This window comes from Bos javanicus, chromosome 2 (assembly GCF_032452875.1).
Source record: "Bos javanicus breed banteng chromosome 2, ARS-OSU_banteng_1.0, whole genome shotgun sequence".
Taxonomy (NCBI): Eukaryota; Metazoa; Chordata; class Mammalia; order Artiodactyla; family Bovidae; genus Bos; species Bos javanicus.
This window is the reverse complement of record NC_083869.1, coordinates 133101645-133117784: the sequence shown is the minus strand read 5'-3', so window position 1 is coordinate 133117784 and position 16140 is coordinate 133101645. Positions and strand designations below refer to the sequence as shown.

At 46.4% G+C, this 16140-nt stretch overlaps 1 protein-coding gene across 1 annotated transcript in view; it reads left to right on the top strand.

Annotated features, from left to right (window-relative positions):
* The first annotated feature begins 441 nt into the window (after nt 1-441).
* MICOS10 (mitochondrial contact site and cristae organizing system subunit 10) overlaps nt 442-16140 on the top strand; it is a 37994-nt gene continuing 22295 nt past the window's right edge. Inside the window, exon 1 of the mRNA XM_061394920.1 lies at nt 442-574. Coding sequence (XP_061250904.1) covers nt 511-574 — 64 coding nt within the window. The 5' untranslated portion in view covers nt 442-510. The remainder of the gene's footprint in view (nt 575-16140) is intronic.

Below are 16140 nucleotides of genomic sequence, written 5' to 3'. Positions count from 1 at the left end.
AGTGGCCTTTGCCTGGGCAATTTCTGCGGTCAGAGGTGACGGCGGGAGTTCCACGGCAATAAATGAGGGAACGCGGGAGGAGAAAAAAGCCAAGGTGAGGCGACCAATGAAGAGACCCTAGCGCGGTGCCCTCACTCGCCCTGTGGAATTTCCAAGGCCAGAGTCGGGAGCTGGTGTAGTGAAAGCAACCTTCCCAGACAGGCTCTGGATGCCGCCTAGGAAACCTGTCTGCCTCGCAACCCTTAGGTAGGCGCAGCTCCAAGGTCAGGGTCACCTCAGGCCTCCGCCACCCGTCACCTTGACGACCAACTGGAAAAAAAAAAAAAAAAAGGAAAGAACGGAAGTAGTCAGATCATCTCGCGATATCTGGTGCGCCGGCGCCGTCGGCCTTCCGGACTTGGGACAGGCGGCTGGCTATCGCGAGACTTGCCTGGGGGCGGTGGGGGAGGGGCTCTGAGCGCGGGGCCCGACGGTCCGGAAAGCTGGAGCGGCTGCTGCTGGCGGGGGAACATGTCGGAGTCAGAGCTCGGCCGGAAGTGGGACCGGTGCTTGGCGGACGCCGTCGTGAAGATAGGTGAGGGGCTCCTCGTCGTGTCCGGCGGGCGCCGCCGGGAGCCGAGTCGTCGGCTCTAGGGCCCGCTGACTGGGAGGGTGGAGGAGAAGCCCCGTGAGAGGTCCACTCGGCGGGTGAGAGGTCAGGCCGTGCGGCCTGTTCCAGCCACTCAGGCCGGGGCTCGGGGCCCCCGGGGCCCTGGTCACTTGAGCGGGCTGGGGGACACGGGCCATAGGAGCCTGGGGGCGCTGCCCGAAGTGGGAGGGGTGCAGCTGCAGCAGCCCCTAAGAAGCGGGGGTCGCGTCGGCAGGCGGCCGGAGAGTTGCCGGGCTCTGCGAGTGGAAGCGGCGTGTGCAGGGGGCACAGGGGCCAGGGGCTGGGGGTTCTCCCTGGGGTCACGGCTCTCTGAGGCCACGTTCCTCCCCTGCTGAATCAAAAGTGCCTGCCGAGAAGGTCATCTGCAAGCCTTTTATAGATTCTGCCAGGCCTCACGTGGGTCGCTGCCATTCCCGACTTGGAACCTGATTTATCAGCCTCGGAGTAGTTTGAGGCCTGAAAGCGGGGACATTGGTGCTGTTCATCTGGAAGGAGAATCGACTTGGAAAATTAAGAAGCCGATTGGTCCTTTGTGAGCCCGACGTGTAACTCGTGTAGCCTTTTAACATGCGCTCCGTGAAGTCAGTGCTCGGAGGGGAGTTCAGTTCAGTCCGACTCTTCGCGACCCCGTGGACTGCAGCACGCCAGGCCTCCCTGTCCATTGCCAACTCCCGGAGTTTACTCAGACGCATGTCCATCGAGTTGGTGATGCCATCCAACCATCTCATTCTCTGTGGTCCCCTTCTCCCGCCTTCAATCTTTCCCAGCATCAGGGTCTGAATAAGGAGTCAGTTCTTTGCATCAGGTGGCCAAAGTATTGGAGTTTCAGCTTCAGCATCAGCCCTTCCAGTGAATATTCAGGACCAATTTCCTTTAGGATGGACTGGTTGGGACTTGGAACCTGATTTATCAGCCTCATAGTAGTTTGAGGCCTGAAAGCAGAGACATTAGTGCTGGTCATCTGGAAGGAGAATTGACTTGGAAAGTTAAGAGGCCGAGTGGTCCCTTTTGAGCCCGTCTTGTCACCTGGTGTAGCCTTTTAACATGTGCTCCATGACGACACAGGCTGTAAAGTCAGACTGTGAAGTCAGTGCTGGGAGGGGAGAGGAGAACTCTTTTGCTAAGTGCCAGACTCTGTGCTCAGTGTGCAGCTTAAGTGAAGGAATTTGATCAGGGCCTGGTGGTGGTTTAATTGCTCAGTCGTGTCCGACTCTTTGTGACCCCGTGGACTGTAGCCCACCAGGCTCCTCTGTCCATGGGATTTCCCAGGCAAGAACACTGGAATGGGTTGCCATGCCCTCCTCCAGGGGGTTTTCCTGACAGAGATATTGAAACCGGGTCTTCTGCATTGCAGGCAGAATCTTTACCAACTGAGCTATGAGGAAAGCCCATTGATCAGGGCCTAATCAATGGCAAAGTTGGGAATTTAACCGAGGTATTTTGGCTTCACGTCCCATGCTTTTCTTCAATACTTTTATTACCTGAATTCGATATTTTTGTATGAAAATCTTAAAGAGTATTTAAGAGGATTTAGGATTGTGCTATTGAATGAAAATATTGGAAAAGAAATAAAACTGTAAGCAGGGATGTTTCCTGGTTCATTCACTGTTGTAGCTTCAGCCCCCAGAAGAATGCTTAATAAAAAATGTTGAGAATGAGTCAGTAAGTGAATTTATCACAGCTTTCAGTTCACCACTTACCAGCTGTGTGATTTGGGGCAAGTTATTTAACCTCTCTGTGCCTGCTTCCTAATTTGTATTGAGTAAATTGGCCATAATATTATTACTGTCTTACAGAGTTGTTTTGAGAATTAAATGAGTGAGTTTATGTAGAGGCTTAACTGTGAAATGGGGATTAAGAGACAGATTTACCTAAAAGGTTGCTGAATGTTGAAGGACAGAAAAGTATACAAGATATTTGCACAATGCCTGGCACTTACTATGTAGTCAGTAAATAGCGATAGTAATAATTGTTGATGTTAGTATTATGCCACTGGTGGCATATAGGCTTCTCAGGTGGCTCAGTGGTAAAGAATCTGCCTGCCGACGTAGGAGATGCAGGAGACATGGGTTTGATCACTGGGTTGGGGAGATCCCCTGGAGGAGGAAATGGCAGCCCACTCCAGTATTCTTGCCTGGACAATCCCATGGACAGAGGAGCCTGGCGGGCGACGGTCCACGGGATCACAGAGTTGACCTGACTGAGCGTGCACACACACTGATGATCACCTGAGGCGGTGAGAAGTGTGTGTCATTCATGAGTGGGACGTGGGGGTGGGGCACACAGGTGGAATAATTAAATGAAGCATGAAGTGACGCTCAGCTGTGTCTGAGTCTTTTCGACCCCATGTACTATACAGTTCGTGGAATTCTCCAGGCCAGAACACTGGAGTAGGGAGCCTTTCCCTTCTCAAGGGGATCTTCCCAACCCAGGGATCGAACCCAGGTCTCCCGCATTGCAGGCGGATCCTTTACCAGCTGAGCCACAAGGGAAGCCCAAGTGAAGCATGGTGATATGTAATTACAGATGAAGATTAAAATGAATTATTCCAATTCTTTGCTGTAGAGCTGTTATTATGAATCAGGTAAGTGCAGTGGTAGGTTGGGAGAAATGGGCCTTTAGCAGAGCTTTGGATAATAACTTGGATAGTTAGGGAGAGTGGAAGAACTTGAGCAAAGGCTGGTTAAACTTTTATGGAGGAGGAAACTGAGGCAGGGAGAGGTTAAGTGGCTAGAAGTGAGGAGCTGGGGTTAGCACCCTGGTGTTCCGATTTTAGCACCCACTCCTCCCTAAAGAAGGCTGGCTTGAGTGGAGTCAGAACTGTGAAATATCTTAGGGAGATTCTACTTTTTCTTGAAGTGTTTTGAGTTGCCTTTGGCTTTTTCACATGCATTCTGCATATTCACCACCTCTGTCTTTAAAATCTGTTACTTTCTGCTCCCAGGGCTCAGTAAGGTGAGGCTGGTGGGGGACTGTGAGCTAGTTAACACATACATGCTGAGCTGTGGGCCAGCCAGTGGGCAAGCAGAGAAGCAGAAGGCATTTCACTGCCCTTAACAGGGAACTGATGTGATGTGAATGGAATTTTGCTATGATTGTTCTGGCAGTGTTTTATACAGAGCAAATCAGGAGTAGAAAAGGCTGCGAATGTGAAGTGAAAAGTCTGAACTGTTAGACCAGAAAGGAGTGGGTGTATTTGAGAAACTTCACGAACTTTTCCCTCCATTTATGGAATGGAGATAGTAATACCCACCTCCTAGGCCATCACAGTGCCAGGTACATACCAGGAACTTAAATGCTGTTTTCTTTATCTTCTCTCCAACTGGGTTAACTTTGTCACATTCTGTTTCTTATAATAAGGATGACTCCAAGGTTAGAACTTGGTTGATGTCATTGATCAGAAATTGGAAGAAAAGCAGGAGGGGTGCATGTGCACCTCATTCCACTCAGTTACATCTGGGTCTTAGTAACTGACCGTGTGAGGTGGCAGGAGAGAGACTGGAGGGGGAAGAAAAGCTCATGATTTTGGGGGTTTTTCTGCTTACATGGTTGGATATGTTTGAGAATGATGAGGTTGAGAGGGGGTTTTTTTTCTTTCTTTCTTTTTTTTTTTTTAAAGATTTTACTTGTGTGTTTTTGGCTGCGCAGGGTTTTATTGCTACGTAGGCTTCTCCCTGGTTGCGGTGAGCAGGGGCTGCTCTCTAGCTGCGGTGTGCGGGTCTCCTGCAGTGGTTCCTCCTGCTGAGCCGGGCTCTAGGGCGTGCAGGCGTCAGTTTCGGCACGTGGGCTCAGGCTCTAGAGCGCAGGCGCAGTAGTTGTGGCGCGCGCCCTGAGTTGCTTTGCGGCAGGTGGAGCCTTCCTGGATCAGGGGTCGAACCCACGTCTCCTGCGCTGGCGGACGGACTCTTTACCACTGAGCCACCAGGGAAGCCCCTTGAAGAGGTTTTTAATTTTGAGGGAGAAGCTGAGTTCAGATTTTGAGGAGCTATCCCTTAAGTAATGGACTTCAAGTAAGGGTATATGAGAAATGCAGAGTGGAAGTGTAATTCTGGGAGGCTTCCGTCTAAGAGGATTGAGACTGGGGGATGAACGCTCTTCTGTCGTGAGTGTTTTAGTTTTTATTCCTATAGGCAGTGAGATTATAGAACTCTTGAAACCTCTTTGGCTGCCTGCTTTTCTGATACTTCAAAATGGAGATGGAGACTCAGGGAATGGCAGCCTGCCATAAGATAGAGGTTTGGTGGAAGACGTAGGTAGGGAAGAAGGGCCAAGGCAGGCTCTCAGCTGCATGTGGATACTTTCGTATTTTCTGCCTTGAAAGGGCCTGAAGGGAGGTCACGGTGAAGGACAGCTCCCTTGGTGAGCACTGCTCTGTTTGGCTCCTTCTACCTAAGTGTTTTCAGTCTTGTCCCACTGGTTTGCTGAAAAATGAATGTTTTATTATTATTATTATTTTTTTCCCATGAACTGTTGTTGCTTTTATCTGTTTTTAATTGGAGTATAATTGCTTTACAGTGTTGCATTCGTGTCTGCTTTACAGTGAAGCTCATCAGCTGTACATGTGCTTGTATCCCCGCCCTCCTGCCCCTCCCTTCCCCCCAGCCCCACCGCCGGGTCCCCACAGAGCCCCCAGCGAGCTCCCTGTGCTGTGCTGCAGGTTCCCACCAGCTGTTTACACAGGGTAGAGTGAAAAATCGGAGAAGGCAATGACACACTACTCCAGTACACTTGCCTGGAGAATCCCATGGACGGAGGAGCCTGGTGGGCTGCAGTCCATGGGGTCACTAGGAGTTGAACAGGACTGAGCAACTTCACTTTGACTTTTCACTTCCATGCATTGGAGAAGGCAGTGGCAACCCACTCCAGTGTTCTTGCCTGGAGCATCCCAGGGACGGGGGAGCCTGGTGGGCTGCCGTCTATGGGGTCGCACAGAGTCGGACAGGACTGAAGCGACTTAGCAGCAGCAGAGTGAAAAATGACTGTTTCCATTGCTCATGTGTAGCCTAGATATTGTACAGCTGAGTTAAAGAGCTTTCGTAAGCATGTACTTTCAGTTCAGTTCAGTCGCTCAGTCGTGTCTGACTCTTTGCAACCCCATGAATTGCAGCACGCCAGGCCTCTCTGTCCATCACCAACTCCCGAAGTTCACTCAGACTCACGTCCATCGAGTCAGTGATGCCATCCAGCCATCTCATCCTCTGTCGTCCCCTTCTCCTCCTGCCCCCAATCCCTCCCAGCATCAGAGTCTTTTCCAGTTTGTCAACTGTTCGCATGAGGTGGCCAAAGTACTGGAGTTTCAGCTTTAGCATCATTCCTTCCAAAGAAATCCCAGGGCTGATCTCCTTCAGAATGGACTGGTTGGATCTCCTTGCAGTCCAAGGGACTCTCAAGAGTCTTCTCCAACACCACAGTTCAAAAGCATCAATTCTTTGGCACTCAGCCTTCTTCACAGTCCAACTCTCACATCCATACATGACCACAGGAAAAACCATAGCCTTGACTAGACGGACCTTTGTTAGCAAAGTAATGTCTCTGCTTTTGAATATGCTATCTAGGTTGGTCACAACCTTCCTTCCAAGGAGTAAGCGTCTTTTAATTTCATGGCTGCAATCACCATCTGCAGTGATTTTGGAGCCCCCCAAAATAAAGTCTGACACTTTCCACTGTTTCCTCATCTATTTTCCATGAAGTGATGGGACCGGATGCCATGATCTTCGTTTTCTGAATGTTGAGCTTTAAGCCAACTTTCTCACTTTCCACTTTCACTTTCATCAAGAGGCTTTTGAGTTCCTCTTCACTTTGTGCCATAGGGGTGGTGTCATCTGGATATCTGAGGTTATTGATATTTCTCCCCGCAATCTTGATTTCAGCTTATGCTTCTTCCAGCCCAGGGTTTCTCATGATGTACTCTGCATATAAGTTAAATAAGCAGGGTGACAATATAGAGCCTTGACATACTCCTTTTCCTATTTGGAACCAGTCTGTTGTTCCATGTCCAGTTCTAACTGTTGCTTCCTGACCTGCATATAGGTTTCTCAAGAGGCAGATCAGGTGGTCTGGTATTCCCATCTCTTTCAGAATTTTCCACAGTTGATTGTGATCCACACAGTCAAAGGCTTTGGCATAGTCAATAAAGCAGAAATAGATGTTTTTCTGGAACTCTCTTGCTTTTTCCATGATCCAGCAGATGTTGGCAATTTGATCTCTGGTTCCTCTGCCTTTTCTAAAACCAGCTTGAACGTCAGGAAGTTCACGGTTCACGTATTGCTGAAGCCTGGCTTGGAGAATATTGAGCATTACTTTACTAGCATTATTTTATTAGCGTTACCTTACTAGCGTGTGAGATGAGTGTAATTGTGCAGTAGTTTGAGCATTCTTTGGCATTGCCTTTCTTTGGGATTGGAATGAAAACTGACCTTTTCCAGTCCTGTGGCCACTGCTGAGTTTTCCAAATTTGTTGGCATATTGAGTGTAGCACTTTCACAGCATCATCTTTCAGGATTTGAAATAGCTCCACTGGAATTCCATCACCTCCACTAGCTTTGTTCCTAGTGATGCTTTCTAAGGCCCACTTGACTTCACATTCCAGGATGTCTGGCTCTAGGTGAGTGATCACACCATCATGATTATCTGGGTCGTGAAGATCTTTTATGTATAGTTCTTCTGCGTATTCCTGCCACCTCTTAATATCTTCTGCTTCTGTTAGGTCCATACCATTTCTGTCCTTTATGGAGCCCATCTTTGCATGAAATGTCCTCTTGGTATTTCTGGTTTTCTTGAAGATTCTCTAGTCTTTCCCCTTCTATTATTTTCCTCTGTTTCTTTGCACTGATCGTACTTTAGGCACAGGTTTTTTAAGAAAACTGTTCTTCAGGGATTTACTCTGAAGCTTGAGTGATGTTCTCATATAAATTGTCCTATAGTAAGAGCTACTTTTTTTTTATAAATACCCCCTCCCTTTCCTATCATAGGGAAAGCAATTTTATTTCTCCCGTATTCTGGATTTCAAATACCTATTTATTTGCGTGTAATAGGAGTGCGTGGGGTAGAAGATTCCTAATATGGTTGACCTGGTGTATTGAGCCTGTTGAATCACGGAAACAAAGCGCACGCCTGCCTGTACCCGGCGCGGCAGGCGTTGCTCGTGGCACGTCTGTTTCTGTCTTCTTTCCCACTCCTTTCTTTCCCTCGCTCCCGCTCACATTTACTTTTCCCTTTGGCCTCCATTCTTACTCCTGCTGCTGCCACCCATATGCACTGTCTAGTTATCCATCGCATCACTAATTTTTAATAGCTCATATCACCATCTGAAATTTGCAGTCTGCTTCTTTACTTGATTGTCCCCCCACCCTAGAATGTAAGCTTCATGAGAGTCAGACTGTTTTGTTCACTGTTGACCCCCAGCCCCTGGCATACAGGAGACATACAATAATTATTGCTAAATGAATGACATGGATTGCTGAAAATTTTGTAGACTCTATTCTCTGCCCATACTTGCTACCCAGTATGTTTATTAATTGAATGAATCAGCTCTTAAATTTTAAAAGTCCAAGTAAAGTCGATTTCATACGAATTTCTGCCAGTTCACACTTTGATCACATGTGCTTGTACTCTGGGAACTTTTGCCAACTTTTTAAATTTCATATGGGCATGTAAATTAGTGTCAGTAATAATGAAGTAGTATTAGAAATATTTGGGACTAGTCAACGCAGAAACGTAAACCAGAGAGCACTTTTTTATTTAAACAAGGAGAGGGTGGTGTTGGTTTAAGCGGTAGTGCCAGAGCCTCATTGCAGGAAGTGAAAAGCGAGTGAAGAGTATTAAATATTACGTTTTATGAATAGCATGTTCCGTTGGTTTTATGTGAATGCATTGTCAATAGTTTTTGCTAATTTTATGGATTTAAGTTTTACCAGGTTTATTGAATGCTCCGGTTTTCTTCCGCACTTGGCTCGCGGGCTGCGCCGTTTGTTTTTCTTGTACATTCTGAGTAGTTAAGTCTTGTGTGCGCCCTCATGAATGGATACCCGTTCTGCTGGTGAGACTGGCAGGCATGCATAGTGCTTACATCAGAGTCTTAGCAGTTCTGGCACGGGGCTGACGCCCTCACTTTGTGCTTGTCACTCTGGACTGGACAGGAGGGTCTATTTTCTCTTGCCCAGTGAAAGTGAGATTCCAGGAGATGAGAAAAATCAGGGTTGTGAGACTTACGGAGGTCCTTGCTTGCAAGTTGAGAATTTCTAAGCCCTGAAAGTGTAAGTCATGGAAGCGTTGTCACTGCCCTCAGAGTCCTGTTACAACTCACTCTTGAGCACATAAGCCCTGCGCCGGCAGCCCGTGACCTCGTGACCACGTTGATGTCCGTATGACAGGGGCCAGGGCCCCAGATTCGCTGGGGGAAGCTCTGAGGAAAGTCTTCCGGCACTTCATGATGCATTTGGAGGCCAGGCTCCTCTGTCCATGGAATTTCCCAGGCAAGAATACTGGAGTGGGTTGCCATTTCCTCCTCCAGGGGATCTTCCTGACCCAGGGATTGAACCTGGGTCTTCTGCATTACGGGCAGATTCTTTACCATCTGAGGCACCGGGGAAGGCCATTTGGAGGCCTGCGGAATCCTTAACCTGTCTTGAAAAGCTGTCTTGTTGGTTGTAGTTCCTCCTCCCCCACCATTTCACCCCACTGTGAGACCAGAGTAAGGAATATCTAGTACCTAGTCCACATGTGGGCTGGGAAATCTGCAAGAGAGGAAAGAGACATCTTGCCTGTGAAAGGGGTTTCCCAGCACCCTGACTTTCCTGAAAAAGGCTGGCCTTGGAGGCCGGGTGTGTTAAGCATAAGGAAAAATGCGAGCTGTGGACATTTATAAGCAGCCCCTAGAATGTCTTCCCGTTAATGGACTGTGATAGCCTTCACATACTTTCCCTTTTCTTTTTCTTGATTTTTTGCATTAGAAATAAAAGTACCATTGAGGACCTCTCTGTGTCTTAGTTTTCTCAGTTATAAAGTGGCAGTTGTTACAGCAGGGATAAAGTGAGGTAGCCTTTGCAGAGCGGTTGGTACATTACCTGTACTTGGTAAATACTTGCTGCAGGCATTGAATGAAGGGTAGCAATCGTAACTTAAAATAGTGAACACATTTGCTCTGAATGTGAACACTGCGGGTGGCATGGAAGTCTGACAATCGGTATTTCAGTTTATATACATAATAGTAATTATTAATGTATATGTCCCCAAACAGTGGAAAGTCCCACCCTTCCTGAGGAAAATGAAAAGCAGGTGGTGACATTGGAGTTCAGTCTTACATACTATGTAGGTGTTCAGTGGGCGGAATGGGTGGAGGTCTGTATTTCAGGCCTCAGAAACTGTCCAGGAAAAGCCCCAGAGGAGAGAGAGACTTTGGCTCCTTCCGGGAATGATGATAATGCCTGCCATTTACTGAGCACTTAGTGTGTGCCACACACTGTGGTAAGCTTGTAACATTATCTCATTTAATCTTCGTAATGTTGCGAGGTGTTTTCCCCTAATTTTTTTTATTGTGACAAAATGCATATAATGAGATTTACCGTCTAATGGGACAGGTAAATTAGGAGTTTGAGATTAACACATATACGTATCACTATGTACAGTATAAGCAGCGAGGTCCTACTGTATGGCACAGGGAAGTATATTCAGTATCTTGTAATAACTGTAATGGAAAAGAATCTGAACACACACACGTGTATAAAATGGAATCACTTTGCTGTACACCTGAAACTAACAACTACCCTTCAGTAAAAAACTTTTAATTTAAAGAAAAAACGTGAAGCTTACCATCTGAAGCATCTGTAAGTGTACCATTAGATGGTGTTAAATACGCTCACGGTGCTGTGCAGCCGACACCGTCATCTGTCTCCATAATGCTTCATCTTGTGAAACTGGAACTCCGCCCAGTTAACAGTAACTCTCCACTCTCAGGCCCAGCCCCTGGCAACCACCACTCTATTTTCTGTCTCTGTGATCTTGACTACTCTTAACTACCTCGTGTAACTAGAATCCTACAGCATTTGTCTTTTTGAGATTGGCTTATTTCGTTAAGGGCTTCCCTAGTGGCTCAAATGGTAAAGAATCTGCCTGCAGTGTGAGAGACCCAGGTTCAATCCCTGGGTTAGGAAAATCCCCTGGAGAAGGGAATGTCTTCTACCCTCTCAGTATTCTTGTCGAGAGAATTCCATGGAAAGAGAGGAGCCTGGCAGGCTACAGTCCATGGGGTCGCAAAGAGTTGGACACGACTGAGCGATTCACACTTTGACCATTTCACTTTCAAGTGCTGCACTCAACATGTCAGCCAATTTGGAAAGCTCAGCAGTGGCCACAGGACTGGAAAAGGTCAGTTTTCATTCCAGTCCCAAAGAAGGGCAGTGCCAAAGGATGTTCAAACTAGTGTACAGTCACACTCATTTCACGTGCTAGCAAGGCTATGCTCAGAATCCATCCAAGACAGGATTCAGCAGTACATGAACCAAGAACTTCCACACATACAAATCGGGTTTTGAAGAGGCAGAGAAACCAGAGATCGAATTGCCAACATTTGTTGGATCGTGGAGAAAGCAAGGAAGTTCCAGAAAAACATCTACTTCATTGACTATGCTAAAGCCTTTGACTATGTAGATCACAACTGGAAACTTCTTAAAGAGATGGGAGTACCAAACCACCTTGCTTGTCTCCTGAAAAACCTGTATGCAGATCAAGAAGCAACAGTTGGAACCAGACATAGAACAACTGTCTGATTCTAAATTGGGAAAGGAGAATGACAAGGCTGTGTATTGTGACTCTGCTTATTTAACTTCTATACAGCATACATCATGTGAAATGCCAGGCTGGATGAATCACAAGCTGGAATCAAGATTGCCGGGAGAAGTATCAATAACCTCAGATATGCAGATGATACCACTCTAAAGGCAGAAAGAGGAACTAAAGAGCCTCCTAATGAGGGTGAGAGAAAAGAGTGAAAAAGCTGGCTTAAAGCTCAATATTCAGAAAACTAAGATCATGGAATTCAGTTCCATCACTTCATGGCAAATAGATAGGGGGAAAAAATGGAAACAGTGGTAGATTTTATTTTCTTGGGCTCCAGAATCACTGCAGATGGTGACTGCAGTCACGAAATTAAAAGACCCTTGCTCCTTGGAAGGAAAGCAATGACAAACGTAGACAGCATATTAAAAAGCAGAGACATCACTTTGCCTACAAAGGTCTGTCTAGTCACAGCTATGGTTTTTCCAGTAGACATATATGGATATGAGAATTGAACCTTAAAGAAGGCTGAGCACCAAAGAATTGATGCTTTTGAACTGTGATGTTGGAGAAGACTCTTGAGAGTCCCTTGGACTGCAAGGAGATTCAACCAGTCATTTAGTAAAGGAAATCAACCCTGAATATTCATTAGAAGGGCTGATGCTGAAGCTGAAGCTCCAGTTCTTTGGCCACCTGATGCAAAGAGCTGTTGCGTTGGAAAAGACCCTCATGCTGGGAAAGATGGAAGGCAAAAGAAGAAAGGGACAGCAGAGGGTGAGATGGTTGGGTGGCACCACCAACTCAGTGAACGTGAATCCGAGCAAACTCTAGACAGTAGCAGATGGAGAAGTCCCTGAGGTCTCCAAGTGTGGGACACAACTCAGTGACTGAACAGCAGTGGCGGTTCTATTTTGAATTGTTTGAGGACCTGCCATTCTATTTTCCACAGTGACTGTACCATTTTGTATTCTTAGCAACACTGCCCATGAGTCCCAGTTTCTTCACATCCTCAGCAATACTTGTTTTCCTTAAAAAAGTTTTTATAGTAGCCATCATGATCAGTTTAGTGTAGTATCTTACTGTAACTTTGATTTGCGTTTCTCTAATAATTAGTGATGACGAGGGCATCTTTTCATATGGTTATTGGCCACTTGTGTATCTTTGGAGAAATGTCTGTTTGAGTCCTTTGTCCATCTTTGAATTGTTGTTACTGCATTTAGGATTTCTCTGTATATTCTTATATTAATCCCTCATCAGATCTGTGATTGGCACATATTTTCTCCTGTGTATGTGGGATGCCTTTTGGCTCTGCTCTTACCTTTTGGTATACAAAATTTTAAAGTTTTTATGATGTCCAGTTTGTCAGTTTTTGTTGACTGCTTTTGGTGTCTGAGCAGCAAAAAAACGCCTCTATTTCTCCTCTACTCTCGTACTCATGGTTCTTCTAATGTCGGCTGTATGGGTATTCCACACCAGGCTGTTCTCTGACACTAGCTGGGTGTTCAATAACACAATTCAGTTTTGACACTAACAAGACCGCACAGAGCCTCCGGGCTCAAGGCTTACATCCCCTGAGAGTCTCGCTTCAGATGCCAGTCACAAGTCCAGATTGTTACCGGTGCTTTTGACTGGCTGTGAATCAGAGGTTCCCGTGCTTACCTCCTAGTCATCAATAACTTGTTAAGAATGGCTCACAGAACTCGGGAAAACCGCTTACTTACTAGGCTTCCCTCATAACTCAGGTGGTAAAAAATCTGCCTGCAATGCAGGAGAGCCGGGTTTGATTCCTGGGTCAGGAAGCTCCCCTGGAGAAGGAAATGGCAACCCACTCCAGTATTCTTGCCTGGAAAATGCCAAGGACAGAGGAGCCTGGAGGGCTACAGTCCATGGGGTCACAAGAGTCGGACACGACATAGCGGCTAAACCACCACCACCAGATTACCAGGATACTAAAGAATAGGAACGCACAGCCAGGTGAAGAGAGGTCCCGAAGGGTCCCGTGCACAGGAGTTTCTGTTTCTGTCGAGTTGGGTGTGCCTCCCTCCTAGATGTATTCACCATCCTGGAAGCTTTTAGAACCCCATACTTTTCGGGTTTTTCAGACGCTTCATCACGGAGCCATGATTAATCATTAACTCAGTCTCTAACCCCTCTCCCCTTCTTGGAGGCTGAGGGGTGGGGCTGAAAATTCCAAGGGTGGCCTGCACTTGCTGGTGGTCAGCCCTCATCTTGAAGCTATGCAGAAGCCCATCAAGAGTTGCCTCATTATAGGAAAGGATGTGTCTATCACCCAGGAAGTTCTGAGCAATTTAGGAGCTCTGCCAGAAACTGGAGGCACAGACCAGTGTATTTATATATTTTTTCTATGATTTCATATCCAAGAAATCGTTGCCACACCCAGTGTTGTGACACTTTTGTCCTATGTCTTTTTTTGCGTGCGGATATCCAGTTTTCCCAGGACCGTGTGTTGAAAAGACAGGCCTTTCCTCACTGAATGGTTTTGGCACCCTTGTCAAAAATCATTTGACCATTTATGTTCTTGTTGTGATCTGTAGCCCTTCAGGCTTCTCTGTCCATGGAATTTTCCAGGCAGGTATACTGGAATGTGTTCCCATTTCCTGCTCAGGGCGTCTTCCTGACCCAGGGATCAAACCCACGTGTCCTGAATCTCTTGCATTGTAGGCAGACGGATTCTTTTACCACGGGATCTCCTGGGAAACCTTGGCCATACCTGCAGGGGTTTATCTCTAGGCTTTCTAGTCCATTGATCTGTCTTTATGCCAGTACTACACTGGGTTGGTCGTTTTGTTTTTTTACTGTGCTGTTTGACTTCTGGGATCTTAGTTCCTCGACCAGAGGTTGAACCCAGGCCCATCAGGGAAAGTGCTAAATCCTAAGCACTGGACTTCTAGGGCCAGGACTGTGCTGTTCTTATAACTGTAGCTTTGTAGTAGGGCTTCCCGGGTAGCTCAGCTGGTAAGGAATCCGCCTGCAATGCAGGAGACCCCAGGTCAAATCCTGGGTCAGGAATTTCCCCTGGAGAAAGGATAGGCTACCCACTCCAGTATTCTTGGGCTTCTCTGATGGCTCAGACGGTAAAGAATCTGCCTGCAATGCAGGATGCCTGGGTTCGATCCCTGGGTTGGGAAGATCCCCTGGAGGAGGCCATGGCAACCCACTCCAGTATTCTTGCCTGGAGAATCCCCATGGACAGAGGAGCCTGCAGTCCACCGGGTCGCAAGAGTCGGACACGACTGAGTGTCTAAGTACAACACAACGCAGCTTTGTAGTAAGCTTTGAAATCAGAAATTATGTCTCCTGGTTTGTTCTTTTTCAAGATTATTTTGGCTATTCAGGGTCCCTTGAGATTCCATATGAATTTTAGGATAGGTTTTCTGTTTCTGTAGAAAATGTTGAACGTTTGATTTCAGAAAGAGCCCTGCAGTAGCACGAGGAGAATGAATTGGGAAGGGCCAGAGAGAGGGCAGGGGATGGGTTAGTATACTATTGCAAAGTCATGTCAGAAGCAACGTGATGAGAGGTTAGAGGAGCTCAGATCCAAGATGAGGGCAGGAGTAGTGGAGGGAGACAGAGGCGATGGCGGCAGCAATGTTTACAGAACCTGATGTGGCAGTTCACGAGCCGGAGTCGCCAGGGCTGACGTCAGACCCGTGTAAGTGGAGAATGGAGCTGCGGTTGACAATCAGGAGAGGCAGGAGGGGAGCGAGCCCAAGTAACATTTTGCAGTTAATTTATTCCTGGTATGTCTTAGGTTTGCCTCTGGTTGTATGCAGCTCAGTCAACAGAGATGGAAGTTACTGCCGTGTCATCGTTCATCTTCATGAAAAGAAAGGTTTTGGCCTTGTTCCTTCCATGCTAAGAGAGTATTTAGGACAGTAAATGGTTTAGCAGCTGAGCTACCTTAGAATTAATCAGCAGTTTTGTGTGTTCATCTGGTAATCAAGTAAAAGTGTATGTAGTTAAGTTGATTGTTTAAGACCATTTTAATGTTAAAAAATATACTGAAAGAAGCAATTGAATAGTCATGGAAAAAGAAAGCAAATTATTGTTTTTCTTTAAGTATCAGTTCATCTGATAAATGTGGGTTACCACGAAGTGTTGGTGGCCCACCAGAAAGTGCCCTTTGGTAGCCTGTGTTTGCAGACTGATCCCTCTCCATGGCATGGAGTGGTATCAGTTAGGCTAAACTGAAATACTTCAAAGGCTTCTGATTGTTTATAGGTTTGGTTTCAAATTAGTACATGTTAGTTGTTGAATTAGTAGTCATATTTTGTTTGTTATATGTATTTCTAAACAATGTTTGGAAGCAGGAATCCTTTTTCCACTTGCGGCAGGATTGTGAACAATGGAACCCTGTGATCTTGCTAGAGGAGGATTTTCTGTTAGTATTGTAGAATAATGTAATTAGGCCCTATATGGAACTCGAAAACAGATTTGAATTTTTGTTCTGGCTGTGGTTTTATGCTTTCCTAAAATGTGGCCTGAAACAGTTTATTAGTAAATATGCTGAATTGCTTTTTCTGGCAAGTGCATTTCAGTATCGAATCCAAGTAAAAATACAAATATTTACTTACAAAAGTCGTTTGGTGTGGTAATAATTTTACCATGGCCATTGACCCACTAGTGAAATGTTAGGGCATTACTAGATTGGGTCCTGTTTATTTAAAGGCCAAGAGAGGGGAGAAGAGAGGAAGCTG